The 25216-nt window shown below is 41.4% G+C and overlaps 1 protein-coding gene across 3 annotated transcripts in view; it reads left to right on the top strand.

The window, feature by feature from the left end:
* The window catches only part of acsl1b (acyl-CoA synthetase long chain family member 1b), a 126355-nt gene extending 111141 nt beyond the window's left edge, over positions 1-15214 (top strand). For all 3 annotated transcript variants that reach the window (XM_060915244.1, XM_060915243.1, XM_060915245.1), the window contains exons 16-22: positions 1924-1996; positions 5159-5247; positions 5325-5441; positions 6981-7124; positions 7371-7472; positions 14505-14576; positions 14789-15214. In XM_060915244.1, coding sequence (XP_060771227.1) covers positions 1924-1996; positions 5159-5247; positions 5325-5441; positions 6981-7124; positions 7371-7472; positions 14505-14576; positions 14789-14929 — 738 coding nt within the window. In that variant the 3' untranslated portion in view covers positions 14930-15214. The remainder of the gene's footprint in view (positions 1-1923; positions 1997-5158; positions 5248-5324; positions 5442-6980; positions 7125-7370; positions 7473-14504; positions 14577-14788) is intronic.
* Positions 15215-25216: the final 10002 nt, after the last annotated feature.

Here is a 25216-nt window from a genome sequence, read left to right as displayed (position 1 = left end):
ACAGCGTCGCAGACAAGAGGGCTCTGATTGGTCCACTCCAGGTCCACTCTACATCCGCTGTACACGCACTTCCGCTTCCCTACTTTCCTGGTTTGGTTTGTTTTCACTACCGCCATTTTTAAAAACACGAGCGAAGATGGAGCAGCACGAAGAGCGGTTGATCGAGGAAGTGAGGAAGTACGTACATCTATACGACTCCAGTTCTAGTCATTATAAGTAACCAGAGGATAAACACTCCACTAACCACACCCACCAACTACTCCTAGCGATTTCGCAACTTCGTGCCCCCTTGCGTTGTGGCGGTGAATAACATCGCGCACGCCTATTACTCCCTGCTCAACGATAAATTACAACTGTCTGCGAAAAGCTATCTGTGAAAGCCTTGTCACAAGAGCATGCAGAGGCCCTTAGTCCTCATTCAACTAGTCCATATATTCATCAGCCTGTTTTTAAACCCACTGCTCTGCCTAAGATAATGAGATGAATGTGACACAATTTATCACCAACAATGACTTTATGGGTGCATTTTACTTTTTATTTTGTGTCTTTCCTTTTTTATTTAGTTGTAGATGCAACACAACATGCCACTGTGCCAAGCAATAGTGACACTCAACTGTATGTTTAAAAATAAGAATATTCATAATTTCACACAACGAACAGGCATGACATGGCATCATGCAAACTTCATAACACAAAATCACACAACGGTGACACATAAAAAAAATAACTTCACACAATGAACAGGTGCAATTTTGCTAACCACCAACAGTGGCTTTAGTGGGTGCATTTTACTTTTTTCCGATTTAGTGATCGTCATAACAAAAATGCCATGGCATCATGCAGTCTTCATAACACAAAATTACACTGGGTCAAGCAATGACACATAAAAGAGAACTTCACACAATGAACAAGTGCAGTTTCGTCAACCTACATGCAATGGTGGTACTACAGTAGCATTTACAGATTAGTATAACAAATAGATTTATAGATAGAACTCCTTCTTACATTGGTGCCACCACAATTTCTACCACTTCATAACTTTTATCCCCCTTTCCTTCACAATCCACCTGGAATAACATCCATCTCTCTCCATCGCTTTCCTTTCTACTATTCCTTCCCCATACACTGATTTCCCATCTTACTTTCCAGAAAACTGCCAAAGACCAGACAAAACAAGGACTCAATAAATATCATCAGAGCAGACTTGACCTCATTCTTGGCATTACAGTAAGGCAGGCCTACTGGGTTTGAATTAAATGATAGCTAACATTAAGCTAGCTGATACATCTCCTAACATTGACTAGCCAGCTAACTGCACTAACATTTCCATTGGGACAAAAAAAAAAACCCTGTCCTGTGGGGAAATTTTGACTGACTTTCCGCTTCTTTGTAAAGAATGTCCTTATGTCCATTGTGTCTGGGGAGGAGCAAATACTGCAAACAAATCATCATCAACCAAGAATACCCCATTAGGCTAAGCTTATTTCATTGTTGAACATTAATTTAACGTGGCCTAGGGTTAATTTTGAGGGCATATTACAAAAGAATAAGGTTTTAGCAAAAGCTAGGCATCGTGAGGTGGCAATGGGGCTGACGTCACCTCCTCCACTTTCGAGCAGCTGCACCTTGCACCAAAATTTCTCTGCTTGCACTGAGATTCACTTCACTTGCGTGCGGTGAGTTGTTGTAGGGAACGCCCGGAAAACCCGAAGTGGATTTTCAGTGGTATGTGTATTCTCTTATCGATCAAGTGGAATGGATTCTTTCACGAAGCAATAGAAACGGCGCTGGGTGAACTAATATTTTATGTTAAATGTGGGGGGGGTCCAAACGAAGAATTATGAAATGTGAAGGGGGCACGTCCCCTTCACATTCAATGGTGGCGACGCCCATGGGTTTAACCCTGTTTTTGTCTCTGTTCAGTTTTATGAAGGCTACGGCCAGACCGAGTGTACAGCCGGCTGCACGATCACATTACCAGGAGACTGGGTAGCAGGTAACACACACTCCTACACACTAAATTGTAGGCACATCACGATTTGATTCACAATATTGGATTCACGATTCGATTTTCCCCATTATATTTTTGAAAAAATATTAAATGAAGGAAATTTTCCTCTTGTTTATCAACCTAAATATTCCTTTTGTTAAATAAAAACAAAAAAAAACCTAGGGCTGTCAAACGATTAAAATATTTATTCGCTATTAATCGCATTATTCTCCATAGTTAACTCATGATTAGTCATAAATTAATCGCATATATATATATATATATATATATATATATATATATATATATATATATATATATATATATTTTTTTTTTTATCTGTTCTAAAGGTACCTTAAAGGGATTTTTTTTCAAGTTTTTGACGAGTGAGCGTGGACAAATCCGCTTACTTTATGCAAATGCATGTGGCCAGGTCAGGAAGGATAAGGCTGGACCCAGGAAACATAATTCACTGTGAACAAAACAATATAGTATTTTTCTTTAGTCCTGGACTTAACCGCCAGCCTCAAACTATACTATAAAATAAACTGAACACACTCGGTGGTGTGGACTCTGGACAACAGTAGTGGCCATCTTTAAATAAAGAAAATAAAAATACAAAACCCAAATAAATACATTTGTGAAGCCACACAGCTCATAAAGATGTTTTCCAGTAAAATGCAAAAGTTCACTGGGAAATATACAGAACATTTCATGAGCAAAAACTGCATTTATAAACACTTTTTTTTTTTTTTTACATCACTCTCCACACACACGCACACCTGGACCTTAAAGGAACAGTCCACCGTATTTCCATAATGAAATGTGCTCTTATCTGAATTGAGACGAGCTGCTCCGTACCTCTCCGAGCTTTGCGCGACCTCCCAGTCAGTCAGACGCAGTCAGACGCGCTGTCACTCCTGTTAGCAATGTAGCTAGGCTCAGTATGGCCAATGGTATTTTTTGGGGCTGTAGTTAGATGCGACCAAACTCTTCCGCGTTTTTCCTGTTTACATAGGTTTATATGACCAGTGATATGAAACAAGTTCAGTTACACAAATTGAAACGTAGCGATTTTCTATGCTATGGAAAGTGCGCACTATAATGACAGGCGTACTAACACCTTCTGCGCGCTTCGGCAGCGCATTGATACGGAGCTCAGATATCAATGCGCTGCCGAAGCGCGCAGAAGGTGTTAGTACGCCTGTCATTATAGTGCGGACTTTCCATAGCATAGAAAATCGCTACGTTTCAATTTGTGTAACTGAACTTGTTTCATATCACTGGTCATATAAACCTATGTAAACAGGAAAAACGCGGAAGAGTTTGGTCGCATCTAACTACAGCCCCAAAAAATACCATTGGCCATACTGAGCCTAGCTACATTGCTAACAGGAGTGACAGCGTGTCTGACTGCGTCTGACTGACTGGCAGGTCGCGCAAAGCTCGGAGAGGTACGGAGCAGCTCGTCTCAATTCAGATAAGAGCATATTTCATTATGGAAATACGGTGGACTGTTCCTTTAACACATCATCTTTTCTCCCCTTTGGACCATCAAAACCGTATAAAATAAAGGCACATTTTGTGTAAACAGTCCGAATGCAACAGTATAAGTTGATTCTGTCCATAAGTGCACTTTATCATGACTCGCTGCATCGCTCGCACGCTCGCGCCACGTCACTTCCTGATTTCCCAAACTATGGGGGAGAGGCACAGGACTTGCATGCGTTAATCGGGCGTCAAAAAAATTTGTGGCATTAAAGGTAGACTGCCTTTCAGATTTTTCAAGTGTAAGTCATAAAAAGAATTTTCCCAACACCCAATTATTTTTGTTTAGTGGATCGAAAGCTACTGAATTCGAATCACAGACTTCCAATCTTATTAGTTTTTTTTATAGAACAATTAGTGAATTTAAAGCCATGTGGCCCTAAATTCTCTATTTTTTCCTGCTTCACCATGACCCAATACAAGATACTACATCATGCATCACATGGTGGGCTTTCCCCATTTGCACAAAGCATTGTGGGATAGAAATTTGAAACAGGAGAGAAAAATGGAGGACGTGAGTGTGCGAATGAAACGTGGAAGACTGAGTACAGTCACGGAAAGCGAGAAGAAAAGACGTTATGTTATATACGAAGGAAAGGAAACGTAGGACCAAACTAATAAATATCGGCGGTCAGCGAGCACCTCGGTGTGATCAGCTGTTTGTTTAGCAACAGAATGATGGAACTGTCAGTGCACGGTCAAAGGTAAACCTGCGCGCGCGCACGCACACACACACACATGCACACATACGGACTTCCTCTGTCTGCTTGACTGTGCGAAGCGAGCGATTTCATGCACATGATTTGCTCGGGAATCCCTTCAAATTAAATAACTTCCCAGACACAGAACGGCCTGTTTTTTGTGAGATATTACAGAAATAAAGAAAACTATCACAATGACCACATTTCAGACGGAACTAAATTTCACCGATTTTACGAACTCGAAAGTCTGTCTAACTTTAAATGGAATTTGCGTTAAGGTGTTATCCTGTTAACTTCGACAGCCCTAAAAAAAAACCCCTTTCATTTCATTTTCTTAATAACCAACAATAATTATTTATGCACATTTGTAAAGGTTGGAGTAAAATATAATCACCTATTAACTAAAATATTCCTTTTATTAAAAATGAAAAAAGTTAATACCAAATAGGCCTTTTCTTAATAAACCTTTATGAACTTTGTACTACCTTGATTTTCTTCTCTTTTCTTTATCTTTCAGCAGTCTGTAAAGAGAAAAGAGCTCCAATTTCTTGTTAAATCTATTTGTACTCAATCACACGACAGTTCTTTCCCATTTTAGATCTGGTTTTTTTTTTGTGTGTGTGTGTGTGTGTGTGTGTGTGTGTGTGTGTGTGTGTGTGTGTGTGTGTGTGTGTTTTTCACAGAATTAGAGCTGTGCTACTTCCACCTATGGTGAAGTCGCACGTATTCCTGCTATTTTATGTTTTTGGTCCGTGTGCTCTCTAAACAGCACAATTACAGCTAGGAAAAATGACGATTACGCAGCCTGATAATAATCACGATTCATTAATTTCATCGACTCAAGTCATTGTAAATTTATCGTCGCATGATATATCATTACATGCCGACTAAATTATGTTTTCTGCTTTATTGATTCCAGGTCATGTCGGCGCTCCTCTGCCATGTAACATCCTGAAGCTGGTGGACGTTGCAGAGATGAATTATTTCGCTGTGAATGGAGAAGGAGAGGTGTGTGATTGGATCACTTGAGCTTCGTATTCAGACTTTTTTGCTTGCTATAATTGAGCAGTGTGTCTGGGTGCTAGGTGTGTGTGAAGGGACCCAATGTGTTCAAGGGATATCTGAAAGACCCAGAGAAGACTGAGGAGGCCATCGATCAGGACGGCTGGCTCCACACAGGAGACATCGGCAAGTGGCTACCGGTGGGTTTAACACTTAAAATCCTTGAAGTTTGTTTTTTCCAGCCATTTTGTGAACTAGTGAGTGAGTGTATAGTTATATTCTCTTCCATGTACGCAGCATAAACTAGTTCTGGTGAACTTCAGACATAGTGGATCGACTTCCTATTAAAATTTATTTTTGCTCTGTAACTGAAACATGCATGTGTGTGACACGGCAGTGAACAAGACTCGCTTATTAATTTGCGCTAGCAGCACTGGCGCAAATTGTTACTCTCACTCAGGAGCTTCCTACTTTATTATTATTATTATTATTGTCCTCGTAACGTTTTTAGGACACTACTGTATCTCCATCAGTTTTCAATCAATCATCGCCAAATTTCACATGAAGAATACCTCTGGGCTGAATTACATTGCTATGACTTTTGGTGCTGATCTGGATCACCGAACTGGAATGATCCATGAAAAACGGGCTTTTTTCCTCACTAAGCGTCATTCTATATCTCTTACCATTCCGGATCTATAGGGTACGGTGACCAGACGTCCCACTTTGTAACAGCTAGCGCAAATCACTGTGACTTTAGTCACAGTATCTATCTTGTTGTTGTTGTTATTATTATTATTGTTATTATTATTATAATAATGTTTTTTAGGATGCTATTTCTCCCTCAGTTTTCAACCAGTCATCACCAAATACCTCTGGGCTGAATTATGTTGCTATGACTTTTGGTGCTGATCTGGATCACCGAACCGGAATGATCCATGAAAAACTGAATTTTTTTTCAATCACTTATAACTCGGTCAATTATCATGATTTTTTCAATCAGTTTTTATCCCGTTGGCCGAAAGGCCCATAGGGGGATTATGTCGTGGCGATGTCTGTCCGTCCCAGGAAAGGGGTACTCGCCTTCTGAAATCAATTCCTCTCACAATTTTTGGAGGAATTTCATGAAGCTTGACAAGATGCATTGTTATATTTCGACAATACGCATATTGTAATTTTGTTAAACTCGATCACATTTTACCAAAGTTACAGCCCTTGATTAACAAAATTATACTTTGACAATTTAATGAGAGTGTGTTTTTTCCTTCTGAAATCAACTCCTCTCACAATTTATATCCCCCGCTGGCCGAAAGGCCCGAAGGGGGATTATGTCATGGCGATGTCCAGCCGTCTGTCCGTCCCGGGAAGGGTACTCACCTTCTGAAATCAACCCGTCTCATAATTTTTGGAGGAATTTCACCAAACTTGACAGGATTCTTTGTTATATGTCGCTAATACGCATATTGCAATTTCGTTCAATTCAGACGCATTTTACCAGAGTTATGGCAGAGTTGCCAGCGGGGGATATTGTGCTCTCAGAGCACTCGTTTTATTTTGTTCAGGGCGGCAGGGCGCAACTTTTCCTCACTAAGTGTCATTCTGTATCTCTTACTGTTCCGGATCTATAGGGTACTGTGACCAGATGTCCCGGTTTGTAACAGCTAGAGCAAATCACTGTGACTTTAATCACAGTCTCAATCTAATTTTTAATTGTCACGCGTCTTGTTATCTTCGGACAGAACGGCACTCTGAAGATTGTGGACCGTAAGAAGCACATCTTTAAACTGGCACAAGGAGAGTACATTGCCCCGGAGAAGATCGAGAGCGTTTACGTCCGGAGTGAAGCTGTGGCTCAGGCTTTTGTGCATGGAGACAGCCTCCAGGTGAGACAGGACATCTTTCTGCTCCATTTGCATACCTGCAATCACAATGGTTGTGTGTCTCCTTCAAAGATAATGACATGTAACATGAGACAGTTTATAGATATTTTAATGCAATGTGTAAAATATTGAAGTCCCAGTACTACTTGTATGGTGGGAGAAACACATGGAGCAAACTAAAACTAATTTGATGATGATTCTATACTGGTAGTTCAAATGAAGTGTTTTTGAATTGTACCTGTTCCTCAGGCCTGCCTGGTGGCCATCATTGTCCCTGACCCGGACTTTCTGCCTGGCTGGGCCAGTAAAAGAGGATTTCATGGATCATATGAGGAGCTCTGCAGCAGCAAGGTAATGAGATGTGACGAGTTAAGGCCCTGGTCATGCTATTGGTCCCAATTATGGTGCACAAGGGGTAAAATTGAAACATCTTTGTATGTACCCAGTACTATACTTTTTGATTTCCTAATACCCTAAATTAAAAAAAAAAAAAATCACAGGGAGTGAGTGCTTAATGGGACCTAGTGCACATTAGTACAAGGCTCTTCTGCTTCAAATAAGAAGGTGGTGTAAACTCAGTGTTTCTAAAATTCGCTTTACCTCAGCTTGTCAATGATCCAAGCGAGGTAAACACACTTTCTGTGTGGCAAAACTTGACAATTTCAGCAGAAGCGGAACACCACTTACAGAGACCATTGAAATTCCGCATGTGACATAAATGTTTACGGAAAATAGTCGGATGAACTTTGGCCGAACGGTACATCTTAAGATCCTCAGTGTTTCAGAACTCTGTCCCTGTGTCCGAAATCGCTCCCTACTCACTATATAGGGCACTATATAGTGGGCACGCCATTTTATAGTGCTGTCCGAAACCTTAGTGAGGATTATTTACACCCTATATAGTGCACTCAAAGTATCCCACAATGCATCACAAAAAGTAGTGTACAATAATGGTCACTAACCAAAGCAATATATCCCATCATGCATTGCAGTCGCGCTGAAAGAAATCAAATTAAAAGTCTCAAATTTGATTTAATAAAAGGCAGCGGCAAAGAAGAAAGTATTCATCTCATCTCATTATCTGTAGCCGCTTTATCCTGTTCTACAGGGTCGCAGGCAAGCTGGAGCCTATCCCAGCTGACTACGGGCGAAAGGCGGGGTACACCCTGGACAAGTCGCCAGGTCATCACAGGGCTGACACATAGACACAGACAACCATTCACACTCACATTCACACCTACGGTCAATTTAGAGTCACCAGTTAACCTAACCTGCATGTCTTTGGACTGTGGGGGGAAACCGGAGCACCTGGAGGAAACCCACGCGAGCACGGGGAGAACATGCAAACTCCACACAGAAAGGCCCTCGCCGGCCACGGGGCTCGAACCCGGACCTTCTTGCTGTGAGGCGACAGCGCTAACCACTACACCACCGTGCCCCCAGAAAGTATTCAGCCTTGATTAAAAAAAAAAAATTTGAAAGATGCAGGTACTTTTGTATTTATTAATGTGGGAAATACACTCAGTATAATGTGTATTTATCACAAAAACAACACATGCATGTGTTTTATTATTTTGAAAACCCACCAGCCAACTGATTTGGCACGTTTTAATTGTGCGACAGTAATGACGTAAATACCAGTGCAACGGACTAGTGTCCGAAAGCGTTTTTTCATTTTACCAATGAGCTCACTGTATAGTCCTCTATATAGTAATTCCCTATATAGTGAGTAGGGAGTAGTGAATGAGTGAGCGATTTCGGACACAGGATGTGTATTACACCTATATATGTTAGACTCCGCCTTCTCAGATAGCATTTTGAATGACTCCAGTTCTTATCTGTTGGGATGCAGCAGCCTACTAGAAATAACTTTACAGAAAATGTTACATACGGAATCACGGGTTTGTATTGCATCTGGTGAGACTGACCTTCAACATGCAGCTTGAATCTTATGACACATTTCAACTATCAACTGTTAGTCGTCCAACCAACAAGAAATTTAGATGCTGTGCCAAACAGGCAAAAACTATCCACAGTTCCTGTCTGGTCCGATATCTGCACGCAAAACGGCATCTGGCCAAATGGGAGGCTTTGGGTGACTGTGGTCACCTGGGAATAGATCAGAAAAACATCATGATGCTTCCCAAGCTAGTCCTATATGAACACTATGAGGACATGTTGTGCTTTTGGTGATAAATATCTAACATGATCTAATAGGAGCTTTGACATATTTTTTGGAGTGGGACCAATAGTGTGACCAGGGCTGTATATAATTTTTATAGGCTACTACTTTCAGACCAAAATGAAGAAATATTCCAGAGTATTTTTTTTTTAAATTAGAAATCTCCAAATGGTATCTGGAGATTATGTTCTAAAAAGTTGAAGTATTTGTTTCAAACCTGTTATGGCTTAAGCCAACTGTCAGGATAGTATTTCCATTGATTGATTTTCTTTCTTTCTTTTTTAAAAAGTGGACATATTATGAAAAACTCACTTTTGTAGTACTTATGAACATACCTTTGGGTATCTGGAGTGCCTACCAACCCACAAAATCTAAAATAAGTCAGTCTATCCAGTCAGTTTTTTTTTTCCTGCCCATTTTAGAAAACATGAGCTACAAAAAGCTGTTCAGATTTGACTCCCTTTTCTACAGTGGTGCTTGAAAGTTTGTGAACCCTTTAGAATTTTCTATATTTCTGCATAAATATGACCTAAAACAGCATCAGATTTTCACACAAGTCCTAAAAGTAAAGAGAACCCAGTTAAAAAATGAGATAAAAATATTATACTTGGTCATTTATTTATTGAGGAAAATGAGCCAATATTACATATCTCTGAGTGGCAAAAGTATGTGAACCTCTAGGGTTAGCAGTTAATTTGAAGGTGAAATTCGAGTCAGGTGTTTTCAATCAATGGGATGACAATCAGGTGTGAGTGGGCACCCTGTTTTATTTAAAGAACAGGGATCTATCAAAGTCTGATCTTCACAACACATGTTTGTGGAAGTGTATCATGGCACGAACAAAGGAGATTTCTGAGGACCTCAGAAAAAGCGTTGTTGATGTTCATCAGGCTGGAAAAGGTTACAAAACCATCTCTAAAGAGTTTGGACTCCACCAATCCACAGTCAGACAGACTGTGTACAAATGGAGGAAATTCAAGACCATTGTTACCCTCCCCAGGAGTGGTCGACCAACAAAGATCACTCCAAGAGCAAGGCATGGAATAGTCAGCGAGGTCACAAAGGACCCCAGGGTAACTTCTAAGCAACTGAAGGCCTCTCTGACATTGGCTAATGTTAATGTTCATGAGTCCACCATCAGTAGAACACTGAACAACAATGGTGTGCATGGCAGGGTTGCAAGGAGAAAGCCACTGCTCTCCAAAAAGAACATTGCTGCTCGTCTGCAGTTTGCTAAAGATCACATGGACAAGCCAGAAGGCTATTGGAGAAATATTTTGTGGATGAATGAGACCAAAATAGAACTTTTTGGCTTAAATGATAAGCGCTATGTTTGGAGAAAGGAAAACACTGCATTCCAGCATAAGAACCTTATCCCATCTGTGAAACATGGTGGTGGTAGTATCATGGTTTGGGCCTGTTTTGCTGCATCTGGACCAGGACGGCTTTCCATCATTGATGTAACAATGTATTCTGAATTATACCAGTGAATTCTAAAGGAAAATGTCAGGACATCTGTCCATGAACTGAATCTCAAGAGAAGGTGGGTCGTGCAGCAAGACAACGACCCTAAGCACACAAGTCGTTCTACCAAAGAATGGTTAAAGAAGAATAAAGTTAATGTTTTGGAATGGCCAAGTCAAAGTCCTGACCTTAATCCAATCGAAATGTTGTGGAAGGACCTGAAGCAAGCAGTTCATGTGAGGAAACCCACCAACATCCCAGAGTTGAAGCTCTGAACAGAGGAATGGGCTAAAATTCCTCCAAGCTGGTGTGCAGCACTGATCAACAGTTACCGGAAACGTTTAGTTGCAGTTATTGCTGCACAAGGGGGTCACACTAGATACTGAAAGCAAAGGTTCACATACTTTTGCCACTCACAGTTATGTAACATTGGGTCATTTTCCTCAATAAATAAATGACCAAGTCTAATATTTTTGTCTCATTTGTTTAACTGGGTTCTCTTTATCTACTTTTAGGACTTGTGTGAAAATCTGATGATGTTTTAGGTCATTGTGGCAGCGGGGGCGTGGTCAAGCGCCGGTCTGTGACAGGAGGGCGGAGTTGGGGAAGGTAAGTGGCAGAATCGCTTCACCTGAGTGTCATTAACCTGTGTCCACTGTAGCGCGAATAGCGTGTGGGTGGAGCACAGAGGACGGCAGGACAGAGATAAAGGTTTTTCAGATGGCTTTATTGCCGAACTTTTCAGTCTAACAATGTTTACCCTAAGCAGGCAGAGACACACACACACTGTCGGCTCTGCCGGGGAAGAAGCTCCCTTCCGCTCTCCCTTTCCCTCCTTAAGTAGGGCGGTTTACTGGGGAGAACACACAAAACACAGGTTAATGACACTCAGGTGAAGCGATTCTGCCACTTACCTTCCCCAACTCCTCCCTCCTGTCACAGACCGGCGCTTGACCACGCCCCCGCTGCCACAGTCATACTTATGCAGAAATATAGAAAATTCTAAAGGGTGGCGGCACGGTGGTGTAGTGGTTAGCGCTGTCGCCTCACAGCAAGAAGGTCCGGGTTCGAGCCCCGTGGCCGGCGAGGGCCTTTCTGTGCGGAGTTTGCATGTTCTCCCCGTGTCCGCGTGGGTTTCCTCCGGGTGCTCCGGTTTCCCCCACAGTCCAAAGACATGCAGGTTAGGTTAACTGGTGACTCTAAATTGACCGTAGGTGTGAATGTGAGTGTGAATGGTTGTCTGTGTCTATGTGTCAGCCCTGTGATGACCTGGCGACTTGTCCAGGGTGTACCCCGCCTTTCGCCCGTAGTCAGCTGGGATAGGCTCCAGCTTGCCTGCGACCCTGTAGAACAGGATAAAGCGGCTACAGATAATGAGATGAGATGAGATGAGATTCTAAAGGGTTCACTAACTTTCAAGCACCACTGTATGTCACAAGTGGAGCTCATTAGAATAATCCCGCCCCCTCATTTGAGTATCTCCATTCATGGCTTGAGAACTTCAAGCAATGTTCATGAGGAAAGTGCTACCTGATTGGCTGATGGAAGAGGGGAGGAGGGTGAGCAGTGGATCGTTATCATTTAAAGGAACAGGCACTCAAATCAGCTGCTGTTTAGACAGGGTGAGAGGGGAGCTGTGGTGCTTTATCCTTACGGTATTTTGAGCAAAACGAGTCACTAAACCTCAAGTCCGAGTCCAGTCTCGAGTCCCCAGCGTTCAAGTCCGAGTCAAGTTCAAGCCATTAAAAAAAATTTAGAGTCGAGTCCGAGAACAAGACTCGGACCTCACCATTTGACGGTGGCTGTTTCAGCGCCATCTGTGGTTGGTTGAAGAGAGCAACTGGACTTGCTTGAAGATTCTTGAAAACGTTTCGCCTCTCATCCTAAAGGCTTCCTCAGTTCTGTCTAATAGGGAGTATCCAGTATTTATCCTCTCATGGATCATCATAGAATCCGAATCAGAATGCTGATGGCTGCATTGTAGGTGGCTGATAAAAGATGTCATAGACGCCCACCTCTGTTCAATGATGGTTGTTCCAGGTTGACAAAAATGAACGATCCTCTCTGGCTAAGATGTCTGCCAGTTTTCTGGAAGTCCTCTCATACTCCCGCACCAGTCGAAGGGATCTCATCCCAAAGTGCGTAGAAACATATCTGTGAAGAATCTCAGTCATCCAGGTACATAGTAATCTGTGGTTGGTTGAAGACTCTTCCTGGAACGACCATCACTGAACAGAGGTGGGTGTCTATGACATATTTTATCAGTCGCCTACAATGCAGCCATCAGCATTCTGATTTGGATTCTATGATGATCCATGAAAGGATAAATACTGGATACTCCCTATTAGTCAGACAGAACTGAGGAAGCCTTTAGGATGAGAGGCGAAACGTTTTCAAGAATCTTCAAGCAAGTCCAGTTGCTCTCTTCAACCAACCACAGATTATTATGTACCTGGATGACTGAGATTCTTCACAGATCTGTTTCGTTTGTTCCTGAACATGCCGTATGAACAGGTGAATGTGCTTCTCTTTGTCAGGGAATGTGAAGTATTCTGTCAGAGATGGTTGGGAGACGGATGTACTGTAAGTGCAGAAGGTGTGTTTATTAATACAAGTGAAGACGGTAAACAATCCAGAATGGCAGGCAAAATCAGAAAACAGTGAAACGGGCAACAGGTCGAGCGAGGCACAAACAAGCTATCATAGACTCGGCAGACTCAAAGACGGGAAATCAGGGATCAGGAACCCAAACAAGGAAATAAGGCTTGGTAATGTGTCAGCAACGCAACTCAATACTTCGCAAAGTAACTGTATTTCCACGGTTTTTATATCGGTGCGCTGATTTTATATAGGTACTTAATCCTGTGCAGGTGCAAGTTGTTTACGGCGTGCACGTGCGCTGTCTGGAGCACGCCCGAGAGTCTATCTGATGCACGCGCCAAGGCGCGCAGGTGTGACACTCTTCCACGAAATTGGTATAAAAATGAATGTAGATATAAATATCTTATGCCAAATTATTATGGCGGGTGGCACGGTGGTGTAGTGGTTAGTGCTGTCGCCTCACAGCAAGAAGGTCCGGGTTCGAGCCCCGTGGCCGGCGAGGGCCTTTCTGTGCGGAGTTTGCATGTTCTCCCCGTGTCCGCGTGGGTTTCCTCCGGGTGCTCCGGTTTCCCCCACAGTCCAAAGACATGCAGGTTAGGTTAACTGGTGACTCTAAATTGACCGTAGGTGTGAATGTGAGTGTGAATGGTTGTCTGTGTCTATGTGTCAGCCCTGTGATGACCTGGCGACTTGTCCAGGGTGTACCCCGCCTTTCTCCCGTAGTCAGCTGGGATAGGCTCCAGCTCGCCTGCGACCCTGTAGAACAGGATAAAGCAGCTAGAGATAATGAGATGAGATGAGAAATTATTATGGCATGTTACCAAAAAATAAACAAAAAATCCGAGTCCTCGTCTCCAATTTACGAGTCCGAATGCAGTTAATGCACGAGTCCGAGTCATCAGTGCTCAAGCCCAAGTCGAGTCATGAGTCCTTAAAATTAGGGCACCAGTCCTGGACTCGAGTACTACAAGCCTGTCACAGACGTTTCATTAAGACCTCAGGGAACTGTGTCAACTTGTGGAAAAGTCTGCTTTAAAGTCTAGAGCCTGAATGAACTTGTCTGGTAAACCCACTCCTCTACAGCACTTTGTGTCCCTGAATCCTGGAGGTAAAAATGTTTTCTTGTTTACTTGCAGGAAGTGAAAAATGCCATATTGGAGGACATAGTGAAATTGGGCAAAGAAGCTGGACTGAAGTCTTTTGAACAGGTGAGTTTTTTTTTTTTTAACAAAATATTGAAGAGTTTATATTTAATACTTCATGTCCTATCACTGCTTGTCAAGGACAAAGACCGATTACTTGTTAAAACGTCTGATATCTGATTACATCACCCGGTTGTCCTGCCCTCCCCTTGTCCTAAACTGCTCTCCAGGCTGATATTCATGTATTAATCTTAATGCTCCTGTGTGTTGTGTTCTAGGTGAAGGATATCGCCCTGCACGCAGAGATGTTCTCGATCCAGAACGGCCTCCTGACTCCAACACTTAAAGCTAAGCGTGCTGAGCTCAGGAATCATTTCAGACAGCAGATCGATCAGCTCTACTCCAAGACCCACATGTAAAAACGATTCCAGTACAGATTTGGAGGAATGCCGACATATAACCCAAACTGCCTCCCGAATAATTTTATTTTATAGTTAGCTATGTTGTTACTCTTGGGTGAAGTGTTCCTTTAAAAAGTGATCTTCCACACAGAACTGTGCCTTAGCCACACAAAATATTACATCTACTGAGATATATATATACACACACACACACACACACACACACACACACACACACACACACACACACACACAGTGGTGCTTGAAAGTTTGTGAACCCTTTAGAATTTTCTATATTACTTCATGATCTAAAACATCATCAGATTTTCACACAAGTCCTAAAAGTAAATAAAGAGAACCCAGTTAAACAAATGAGACAAAAATATTATGCTTGGTCATTTATTTATTGAGGAAAATGATCCAATATTACATATCTGTGAGTGGCAAAAGTATGTGAACCTCTAGGATTAGCAGTTCATTTGAAGGTGAAATTAGAGTCAGGTGTTTTCAATCAGTGGGATGACAATCAGGTGTGAGTGGGCGCCCTGTTTTATTTAAAGAACAGGGATCTATCAAAGTCTGATCTTCACAACACATGTTTGTGGAAGTGTATCATGGCACGAACAAAGGAGATTTCTGAGGACCTCAGAAAAAGCGTTGTTGATGCTCATCAGGCTGGAAAAGGTTACAAAACCATCTCTAAAGAGTTTGGACTCCACCAATCCACAGTCAGACAGATTGTGTACAAATGGAGGAAATTCAAGACCATTGTTACCCTCCCCAGGAATGGTCGACCAACAGAGATCACTCCAAGAGCAAGACATGTAATAGTCGGCGAGGTCACAAAGGACCCCAGCATAACTTCTAAGCAACTGAAGGCCTCTCTGACATTGGCTAATGTTAATGTTCATGAGTCCACCATCAGGAGAACGCTGAACAACAATGGTGTGCATGGCAGGGTTGCAAGGAGAAAGCCACTGCTCTCCAAAAAGAACATTGCTGCTCATCTGCAGTTTGCTAAAGATCATGTGGACAAGCCAGAAGGCTATTGGAAAAATGTTTTGTGGACGGATGAGACCAAAATAGAACTTTTTGGTTTAAATGAGAAGCGTTATGTTTGGAGAAAGGAAAACACTGCATTCCAGCATAAGAACCTTATCCCATCTGTGAAACATGGTGGTGGTAGTATCATGGTTTGGGCCTGTTTTGCTGCATCTGGGCCAGGATGGCTTACCATCATTGATGGAACAATGTATTCTGAATTATACCAGCGAATTCTAAAGGAAAATGTCAGGACATCTGCCCATGAACTGAATCTCAAGAGAAGGTGGGTCATGCAGCAAGACAACGACCCTAAGCACACAAGTCATTCTACCAAAGAATGGTTAAAGAAGAATAAAGTTAATGTTTTGGAATGGCCAAGTCAAAGTCCTGACCTTAATCCAATGGAAATGTTGTGGAAGGACCTGAAGCGAGCAGTTCATGTGAGGAAACCCACCAACATCCCAGAGTTGAAGCTGTTCTGTATGGAGGAATGGGCTAAAATTCCTCCAAGCCGGTGTGCAGGACTGATCAACAGTTACCGGAAACGTTTAGTTGCAGTTATTGCTGCACAAGGGGGTCACACCAGATACTGAAAGCAAATGTTCACATACTTTTGCCACTCACAGATATGCAATATTGGATCATTTTCCTCAATAAATAAATGACTAAATATAATATTTTTGTCTCATTTGTTTAACTGGGTTCTCTTTATCTACTTTTAGGACTTGTGTGAAAATCTGATGTTTTAGATCATATTTATGCAGAAATATAGAAAATTCTAAAGGGTTCACAAACTTTCAAGCACCACTGTGTATATATATATATATATATATATATATATATATATATATATATATATATATATTGATAATGGGGGGGGGGGGGAGAGAACACATCACACTTTTCACCGTTCTGGATTTTAAACCTCAGGGCCGCGATCTCAGACACCCTCCATATGCTGCAATAGATCAAGACCGGGAAGCTTTTAATAATTGCTAATGCCAATTTATCCAAGAGACCTGGTGTGACCTTAGGATTTTTGTTCCTGGAGGAATAAAAATAATCAAGCTTTACTTTTTTCAAAATAGTTGCCAAAGAGCCTGCTTGAGTGTGAGACTGTTCCAGTCCCAAGGCTTATCTCCTGCCCTACAGAGGATCAGTCTGATTTCAGAGACCAATTTCTGCTTAGCTGAGACGAGTAACAGAATAAAACCATTAATATAAGACCTGACTAAGAAGAAATCTGTCACTATATGGTTTTTTTTGTTTTGTTTTCTTTTTCTAAAGGTAGCACAACCAACGTATAAGAGAAATGCAGTCAGAACAGCATCTTGTAGCTACACATGAAACCGAGCCAAGGTTTAAAAATTAAATTAAAACAAAAAGCATGTGCTTTTTTTGTTTAAATGGTTGCACTGCCAAAGGTTTTAGCATCATTTGTACCAACCAACTTATAAATAAATAAATACCTTTTCTTTAGCACTCTGCTTAGATCACTTTGGCAGTGTAACTCTTTACTTGTATGTCAATTTTTATTGCGCGATTGCGTAATCTAATTCGCTGACTATTGTGAAAAGAAGACATTTCGAATACCGTCTTAAAGGAATACTCTCGTGGTTTTTAAAAAATATATATAATATAGGCGGCACGGTGGTGTAGTGGTTAGCGCTGTCGCCTCATAGCAAGAAGGTCCGGGTTCGAGCCCTGTGGCCGGCGAGGGCCTTTCTCTGCGGAGTGTGCATGTTCTCCCTGTGCCCACGTGGGTTTCCTCCGGGTGCTCCGGTTTCCCCCACAGTCCAAAGACATGCAGGTTAGGTTAACTGGTGACTCTAAATTGACCGTAGGTGTGAATGTGAGTGTGAATGGTTGTCTGTGTCTATGTGTCAGCCCTGCATCTACTGCATCTGTACTGATATACGATTATCACAGATGACAATTTTGACTGGGGACCAAAGTTCCTGGTGCATTTGAGAATGGAACAGAAAACCTCTTTAATCTTTTCCAATGGAAGTCTAAGGGCAGCTGTTGAATTCCATCAATAAATATATAAAGTGTGCCACTATATACACTCACCGGCCACTTTAATAGGAACTTGCTCTTGATTCTAAGATTCCTGTTCTTGGCTGGCAGGAGCAGAACCCAATGTGTTCTTCTGCTGTTGCATGCTGAGATGCTTTTCTGCTCACCATGGTTGTAAAGAGTTGCTATGAGTTACTATATCCTTCCTGCAAAAAAAAGCTCGAACCAATCTGGCCATTTTCCTCTGACCTCTCTTATCAACAAGGTGTTCATTTCCACCCACAGAACTGTCACTCACTCAGTGTGTTTTTTGTTTTCCACACCATTCTGTGTAAACCCTAGAGATTGTTGTTAGTGTGTGAAAACCCCAGGAGTTCAGCAGTTTCTGAAATACTCAAACCAGTCCATCTGGCTCAAACCAACACCCATGCTACAGTGAAAGAAAGTCACACTCCGAGATCTGATGTTTAACTGCATAAAGCAGCAGGTGTATGGGTATACCTAATAAAGTGGCCAGTGAGTATATTTAAGTTGTTCCATGAAATCGAGTCGTACATGAGCTGATAGCTGATGGGGCACGTAACGCTGAATCGGCTATAAGCCATGTACGACGAGATTGAGTGGAATAACTTTTATTCGATCCACATTCACTGGATTTTGAGAAACGGAGCATTTGTATTTTTTTGCAAATTCGATAAATAAAAACTTTATACAAAACATCCAACAAAAACATTTCCGCTTAGAATGTAAGCAAAGCAGTGAAATGAGAGTAGCAATTTGTGAAAAATGCTATAATAATAATTCTTGAAAAATTATTAAAAAAAAGTTCTTACCATCAAATACTTTCATTCCATATTTTATTGCTTTTTTTTCGAGTAGAGTTTTTATTTCATCCTCTTTTGGTTCAGTAACGCGCTCCACCATTTTCTTCTTCTTTAGTTTTTTTTTTTTTGTCCGTTGGCAAACCAACTTAAAGGTGCATTACCGCCATTGACTGGAGTGTGGAACAGGAGATATTGGGGGGTGAAATAAAACTATATTCTTTTAGTTATTTCTGTTTCTTTTAAATACTTGATATATCTGACTTGATGCACTCTGCCATTTTGGGTTTTTTTTTCTACTCACGGTATATGAGTTGATATCCTAGTAGTAGAGTAGCCAATCAAAGCACGCGATTGCTCATATCTAGTGAATGTGGCGAGAATAAAACCTGATTTACTGAAAGGTAGTACTTTCTGTGCAAGGACAATGTTTAAGGATATAGAGCCTCATTTAGAGATCGATTGATTTGATATGATTTAGCTCAAGTTAGTGAATGCGTTCTACAGAAAAATCTTTGATAGAATTCAACAAGTGCCCTTAGACTTTAATTACACGTGAGGTCTGAGTAAACTTTTTACTTTTGTTCTTTTCTCACTACAGGTGAACTTTAAATTGAAGTTCGTATCACTGCGTATGTTATTTTAGGTTGAGATGAGGTTAAAAAGCCCTCGAGTATTCCTTTAATCCGAGCTGAAACAGAGTCGTTCAGACTGTAAAGGAGAGAGTTCTCTGCACTTCACTATCCAGCGGCACATTCTGTCACTCAGGCCAACCACTAAGGCGATGAAGCCATTAAGCTTAGTGCTATATATTTGTAAAACATACCTATTTAACCATGTGAACATGCAATGTTTATAAAACTGCATGGTGATTTTATGTTCTTTGCTGTTTGATTTCAAGAAGGATCCTTAGCATGCGTTCCCTAGGCCTTAGCAAAACATCCGTGTGCGATAGGCTTATCGAATCAGTCTCATGTAAAAAGGGATCGGTCTCATAAATTCATTAATCATTAATTCAAGTGTCCAATAGTTTATAGCTATACTATTTAAAATCAATGGAATAACTTAGTGGTGATGCTGCTATAGTTTTAGTGAGTATCGTAGCTCTAATATAATACATTTACTCTAGATCTATAACATTCATATAACAACCCAAATGGGCGAAGGCAATTAGAATACTTGTTTGGCAGAGGTTGGCACTCAGTGAATGTTGTAGACATGACACAGTTTACTCCAAAGGTACCATTTATTGAAATAGCTGACATGAATTAGCAAACTAATACTGATCAGATATAGCGACAATAGCAGCCATGGAATAATTCAATATAAATGGTGGTACAATGTATACAAGTAATAATCAGTAGTGTATAAAGCAATGGTCAGTAGTAAGTAGAATAATAACCAGCAGTAAACAGGATGAGAAATCAGCAATGGATGATAACCAAGGCACTAATGGTGATCAGAGGTAATGGGCGAGTGAATGTTAAAATGTGAGAGGGAAATCATGTGTTTGTGTGAGTGTGTGTGTGTGTGCGCATGTGTGTACGCACAGCTACGCACTAACGAGATGAGGAGGAGCTAGGGAGAGAGAGCGTGCGCAGGCACACAACAAAGAGGAGGGGAGTGAGGGAACGAGGCTGTGTGCGCGTGCGGGCGAGATGGGTGTGGTATGTGAATGTAGTGCGCGAGCCTTTGTGCTCGGCCTTAAACCCAAACTTCTGCTCAACCCTTAGCTACTCTTGAAATCCCAATGTTGAGGGGTGTAGTGCGATGGAGGGAGTTAAAAAGAGAGAGAGAATGCATGCACCATCTAACTAAATACAGATAGTAAACAAACAAATCAAACAACACGCGGTTTAAGACCGGCTTTCATGTAAATCAAAATGCGTACATTTAAACCATGAATGAATTCAAATAATCAACACTCTTCGCATTAACTAACCACAACTAAGACTAACAATTGCCCAGATGCCAGCTTTACTTGAGATCGCTCTTGCTTGGCGACTGAAAGTGTGCCGTCTGTTATCCGAAGACAGCGCGGCACGCAGGTCCAGAGAGAAAACAGTTCTGTTCCTTTTGCTTTTACAGCTCGTCGGCTGAAGATCTTCGGTGTCCCGTCAGTCGTCCGATGATCTGGAAGGAATCTTGTTTGTAATTCGTCGACGTTGCGAAAGGGAAAAGGGATCTGGTCGCCTTTTCTCTTTAAAACACTACGTGGGCTGCAGTAACTAACCGGTTCAGTTATTATTGCGACTATGCGAAGATCAGATTTATTGAACTTTGGTTAAAGGTCCGGTATCAATAGCTCGTTCTTTGTCCTTTGTTCTTCTGTAGCACAGATGCAACGACGTCTCTTTCATGCGTGAAGATCCACCGCCAAAGAGAAAGAATTTCGATTTCACCGCGGATTTTAAAGCACAGTCGTGACGTCACTGTATTTGGTATCCGGTATCATCTCTGTATCCAATACCATTACAGGGAGCCAGAAAAATGGGCGGAGATGGAACATGGCATCGGGTACAGGGATAGGTGTGTTCAATGCTGTAACAGTGAAGGGGGGGGAGATGGGCCATAAAGTGAAGCAGGGAATTGTGAGTACTATGGCTATGGCATAGCAGCCCCCCCTACATCTGATATGCTGCCATTGCAAGAATAAAGCTCAATATTGACTATTTATAGGGTTTTATTTGTGTTGATAATAATGATGATAATAATAATGTGTTTAGGTTGATTTTTTTTGGTGTTTTATATGTGTGCTTGATATGAAATTAATCAAATTGCATTGAAATCGAGGTTCACTTGTAATTTTAAACTTGTATGATTGATTAGCTTTAGCATTACATACATGCCATTTTACCAGACCTGGTTTTCTTGTACAGTAATGCCTTCCAATAGCTTTATCTGTATCAGACATCATAAATCCTGAAGGGTTTTGGTCAAAGCCTGTCCTTGTTAATTGCACAATATGGTATCCATTGCATCACTGTTTGTGCGTTGTAATACATTTCACAATATCCAAATGAATATATAGATATATATATTACTTTGTCATGTATATTTAGCCTTGAATGATGTGTGTGTGTGTGTATTAAAGATGGACATCACTGAAATTAACCAGTCTCACTGTTTAAGAGCAAAATTAAAAGCTTATCAGAGAAGAAGGGGTTTGCTTTGTGCATCAATCTCCAAGTAAATATCCTTGTATCAGTGTAACGTAAATCCTCAAGAGACGTACTGTAGGTGCCACGTAGAATAGTAGAAAAAAAAAAAGATTGATTGATTATTAGACAGGATTGTATGCCTTCAACTCGTTAAATAGAATAAACTTTGCTGGAAAATCTGAGTTTTGAACATGGCAAGTGTTGTTACATCATAACTTCTGCCTAAGAGCCAATCATATTCCAGTATGCAAATGCTGGTCATGCAAAATGCTGTTTTTCTTGTTATACTGTACTCCAGGGTATCTGGTTATTACAATGGATTTCTTTAAGTTGATCCTTGTCAGCATTTTCTCTGAGGAATGCTGCAGTTTAAATATGGCAAGGTTTGTCCTTTTTCACTGTGTTTGCATATTCTGAAAAGGTATGGTGGTGTAGTTAGTTGTGTCACCACATCACAGGTTCAGGGTCTCTGGTTACTGGAGGCACAAGTTACTGGCGTTTCATGTGTTGTGTCTGGGTCTGGATTATTTGGGTTCCTTTCACCTCCAAAAAACAGTAAACACGATTGGCTATGATATGTTGTGAAATGTGTATTTGCTTGGTGCCCTGTGAAGGACTGGTGTTCTATCTAGGGTGTATTCCCACTTTGTATCCAGTCCAGTGTTCGCAGAATAAGGTCTGGCTCCATCCCCAACCTGACCAGGTAAAGATGAATGAAAGAGTCTGAATTTCTTGAACAGTAACACCTACACTTTCAACCTTTAATGTCTTTTTTTCTACTGCTTAATGCCTTTTTTTGGGCACAATTACTTTATGCAATATACAGGTGCTGGTCATATAATTAGAATATCATGAAAAAGTTGATTTATTTCAGTAATTCCATTCAAAAAGTGAAACTTGTATATTATATTCATTCATTACACACAGACTGATTATATTTCAAATGTTTATTTCTTTTAATTTTGGTGATTATAACTGACAACTAATGTAAATCCCAAATTCAGTATCTCAGAAAATTAGAATATTACTTAAGACCAACACAAAAAAAGGATTTTTAGAAATGTTGGCCAACTGAAAAGTATGAACATGAACAGTATGAGCATGTACAGTACAGCACTCAATACTTAGTTGGGGCTCCTTTTGCCTGAATTACTGAAGCAATGCAGCGTGGCATGGAGTCGATCAGTCTGTGGCACTGCTCAGGTGTTATGAGAGCCCAGGTTGCTCTGATAGTGGCCTTCAGCTCTTCTGCATTGTTGGGTCTGGCGTATCACATCTTCCTCTTCACAATACCCCATAGATTTTCTATGGGGTTAAGGTCAGGCAAGTTTGCTGGCTAATTAAGAACAGGGATACCATGGTCCTTAAACCAGGTACTGGTAGCTTTGGCACTGTGTGCAGGTGCCAAGTCCTGTTGGAAAATGAAATCTGCATCTCCATAAAGTTGGTCAGCAGCAGGAAGCATGAAGTGCTCTAAAACTTCCTGGTAGATGGCTGCGTTGACCTTGGACCTCAGAAAACACAGTGGACCAACACCAGCAGATGACATGTCACCCCAAACCATCACTGACTGTGGAAACTTTACATTGGACCTCAAGCAAGGTGGATTCTGTGCCTCTCCTCTCTTCCTCCAGACTCTGGGACCTTGATTTCCAAAGGAAATGCAAAATTTACTTTCATCAGAGAACATAACTTTGGACCACTCAGCAGCAGTCCAGTCCTTTTTGTCTTTAGCCCAGGCGAGACGCTTCTGACGCTGTCTCTTGTTCAAGAGTGGCTTGACACAAGGAATGCGACAGCTGAAACCCATGTCTTGCATACGTCTGTGCGTGGTGGTTCTTGAAGCACTGACTCCAGCTGCAGTCCACTCTTTGTGAATCTCCCCCACATTTTTGAATGGGTTTTGTTTCACAATCCTCTTCAGGGTGCGGTTATCCCTATTGCTTGTACACTTTTTTCTACCACATCTTTTCCTTCCCTTCGCCTCTCTATTAATGTTCTTGGACACAGAGCTCTGTGAACAGCCAGCCTCTTTAGCAATGACCTTTTGTGTCTTGCCATCCTTGTGCAAGGTGCCAATGGTCGTCTTTTGGACAACTGTCAAGTCCGCAGTCTTCCCCATGATTGTGTCGCCTACAGAACTAGACTGAGAGACCATTTAAAGGCCTTTGCAGGTGTTTTGAGTTAATTAGCTGATTAGAGTGTGGCACCAGGTGTCTTCAATATTGAACCTTTTCACAATATTCTAATTTTCTGAGATACTGAATTTGGGGTTTTCATTAGTTGTCAGTTATAATCATCAAAATTAAAAGAAATAAACACAAGAAATATATCAGTCTGTGTGTAATGAATGAATATAATATACAAGTTTCACTTTTTGAATGGAATTACTGAAATAAATCAACTTTTTCATGCTATTCTAATTATATGACCAGCACCTGTATTAGTCCATATTTGGCGGCATGGTGGTGGGAGGAAGGAAGACAAGGAGGCATGGTGGTGGAACAAAGAAGTGCAGGAAATTATAAAAGAGAAGAGGCTAGCAAAGAAGAATTGGGACGATCAGAGAGACGAGGTAAGCAGGTGGTTATACAGAGAGACGAGACAGAAGGCAAAAAGAACAGTAGTGAAGGCGAAAGCAGATGCATACCAGGAATTGTACGAAAGACTGGAGACCAAAGAAGGAGAGAAAGACCTGTACAGACTAGCTAGGCAGAGAAACAGGGAAGTGGGGGATGTACAGTAGGTAAGAGTGATGAAAGATGGAAATGTGCTGACAAAGAGAGTGTATTAAGAAGGTGGAAAGAGTACTTTGAGGATTTATTAAATGAGGAGAATCCAAGAGAGAAAAGGTCAGATTCACTGGAGACAGCAAATCAGGAAGCAGAGTTGGTTAGTAAGGATGAGGTGAGGGCAGCCATGAAAAGAATGAAGACTGGGACAGCAGTCGGACCAGATGGTATCCTGATTGAGGCTTGGAGATGTTTGGGTGAGACGGCTGTGGAGTTCCTAATGAGATTGTTTAATAAGATCCTAGAGAATGAGAGTATGCCAAATGAATGGAGAAAGAGTGTGTGCTAGTCCCAATATACAAGAATAAGGGACATGTACAGAGCTGCAGTAATTACAGAGGAATAATGAGCCACACCATGAAGCTATGGGAAAGGATATTGGAGGCGAGATTGAGAAGCGAGGTAGCAATCTGTGAACAGCAGTATGGGTTTATGCCAAGGAAAAGCATGTCGGATGCAATTTTTGCT

Source organism: Neoarius graeffei, chromosome 2 (assembly GCF_027579695.1).
Source record: "Neoarius graeffei isolate fNeoGra1 chromosome 2, fNeoGra1.pri, whole genome shotgun sequence".
Lineage (NCBI taxonomy): Eukaryota > Metazoa > Chordata > Actinopteri > Siluriformes > Ariidae > Neoarius > Neoarius graeffei.
This window is presented reverse-complemented; position numbering and strand designations above follow the sequence as displayed.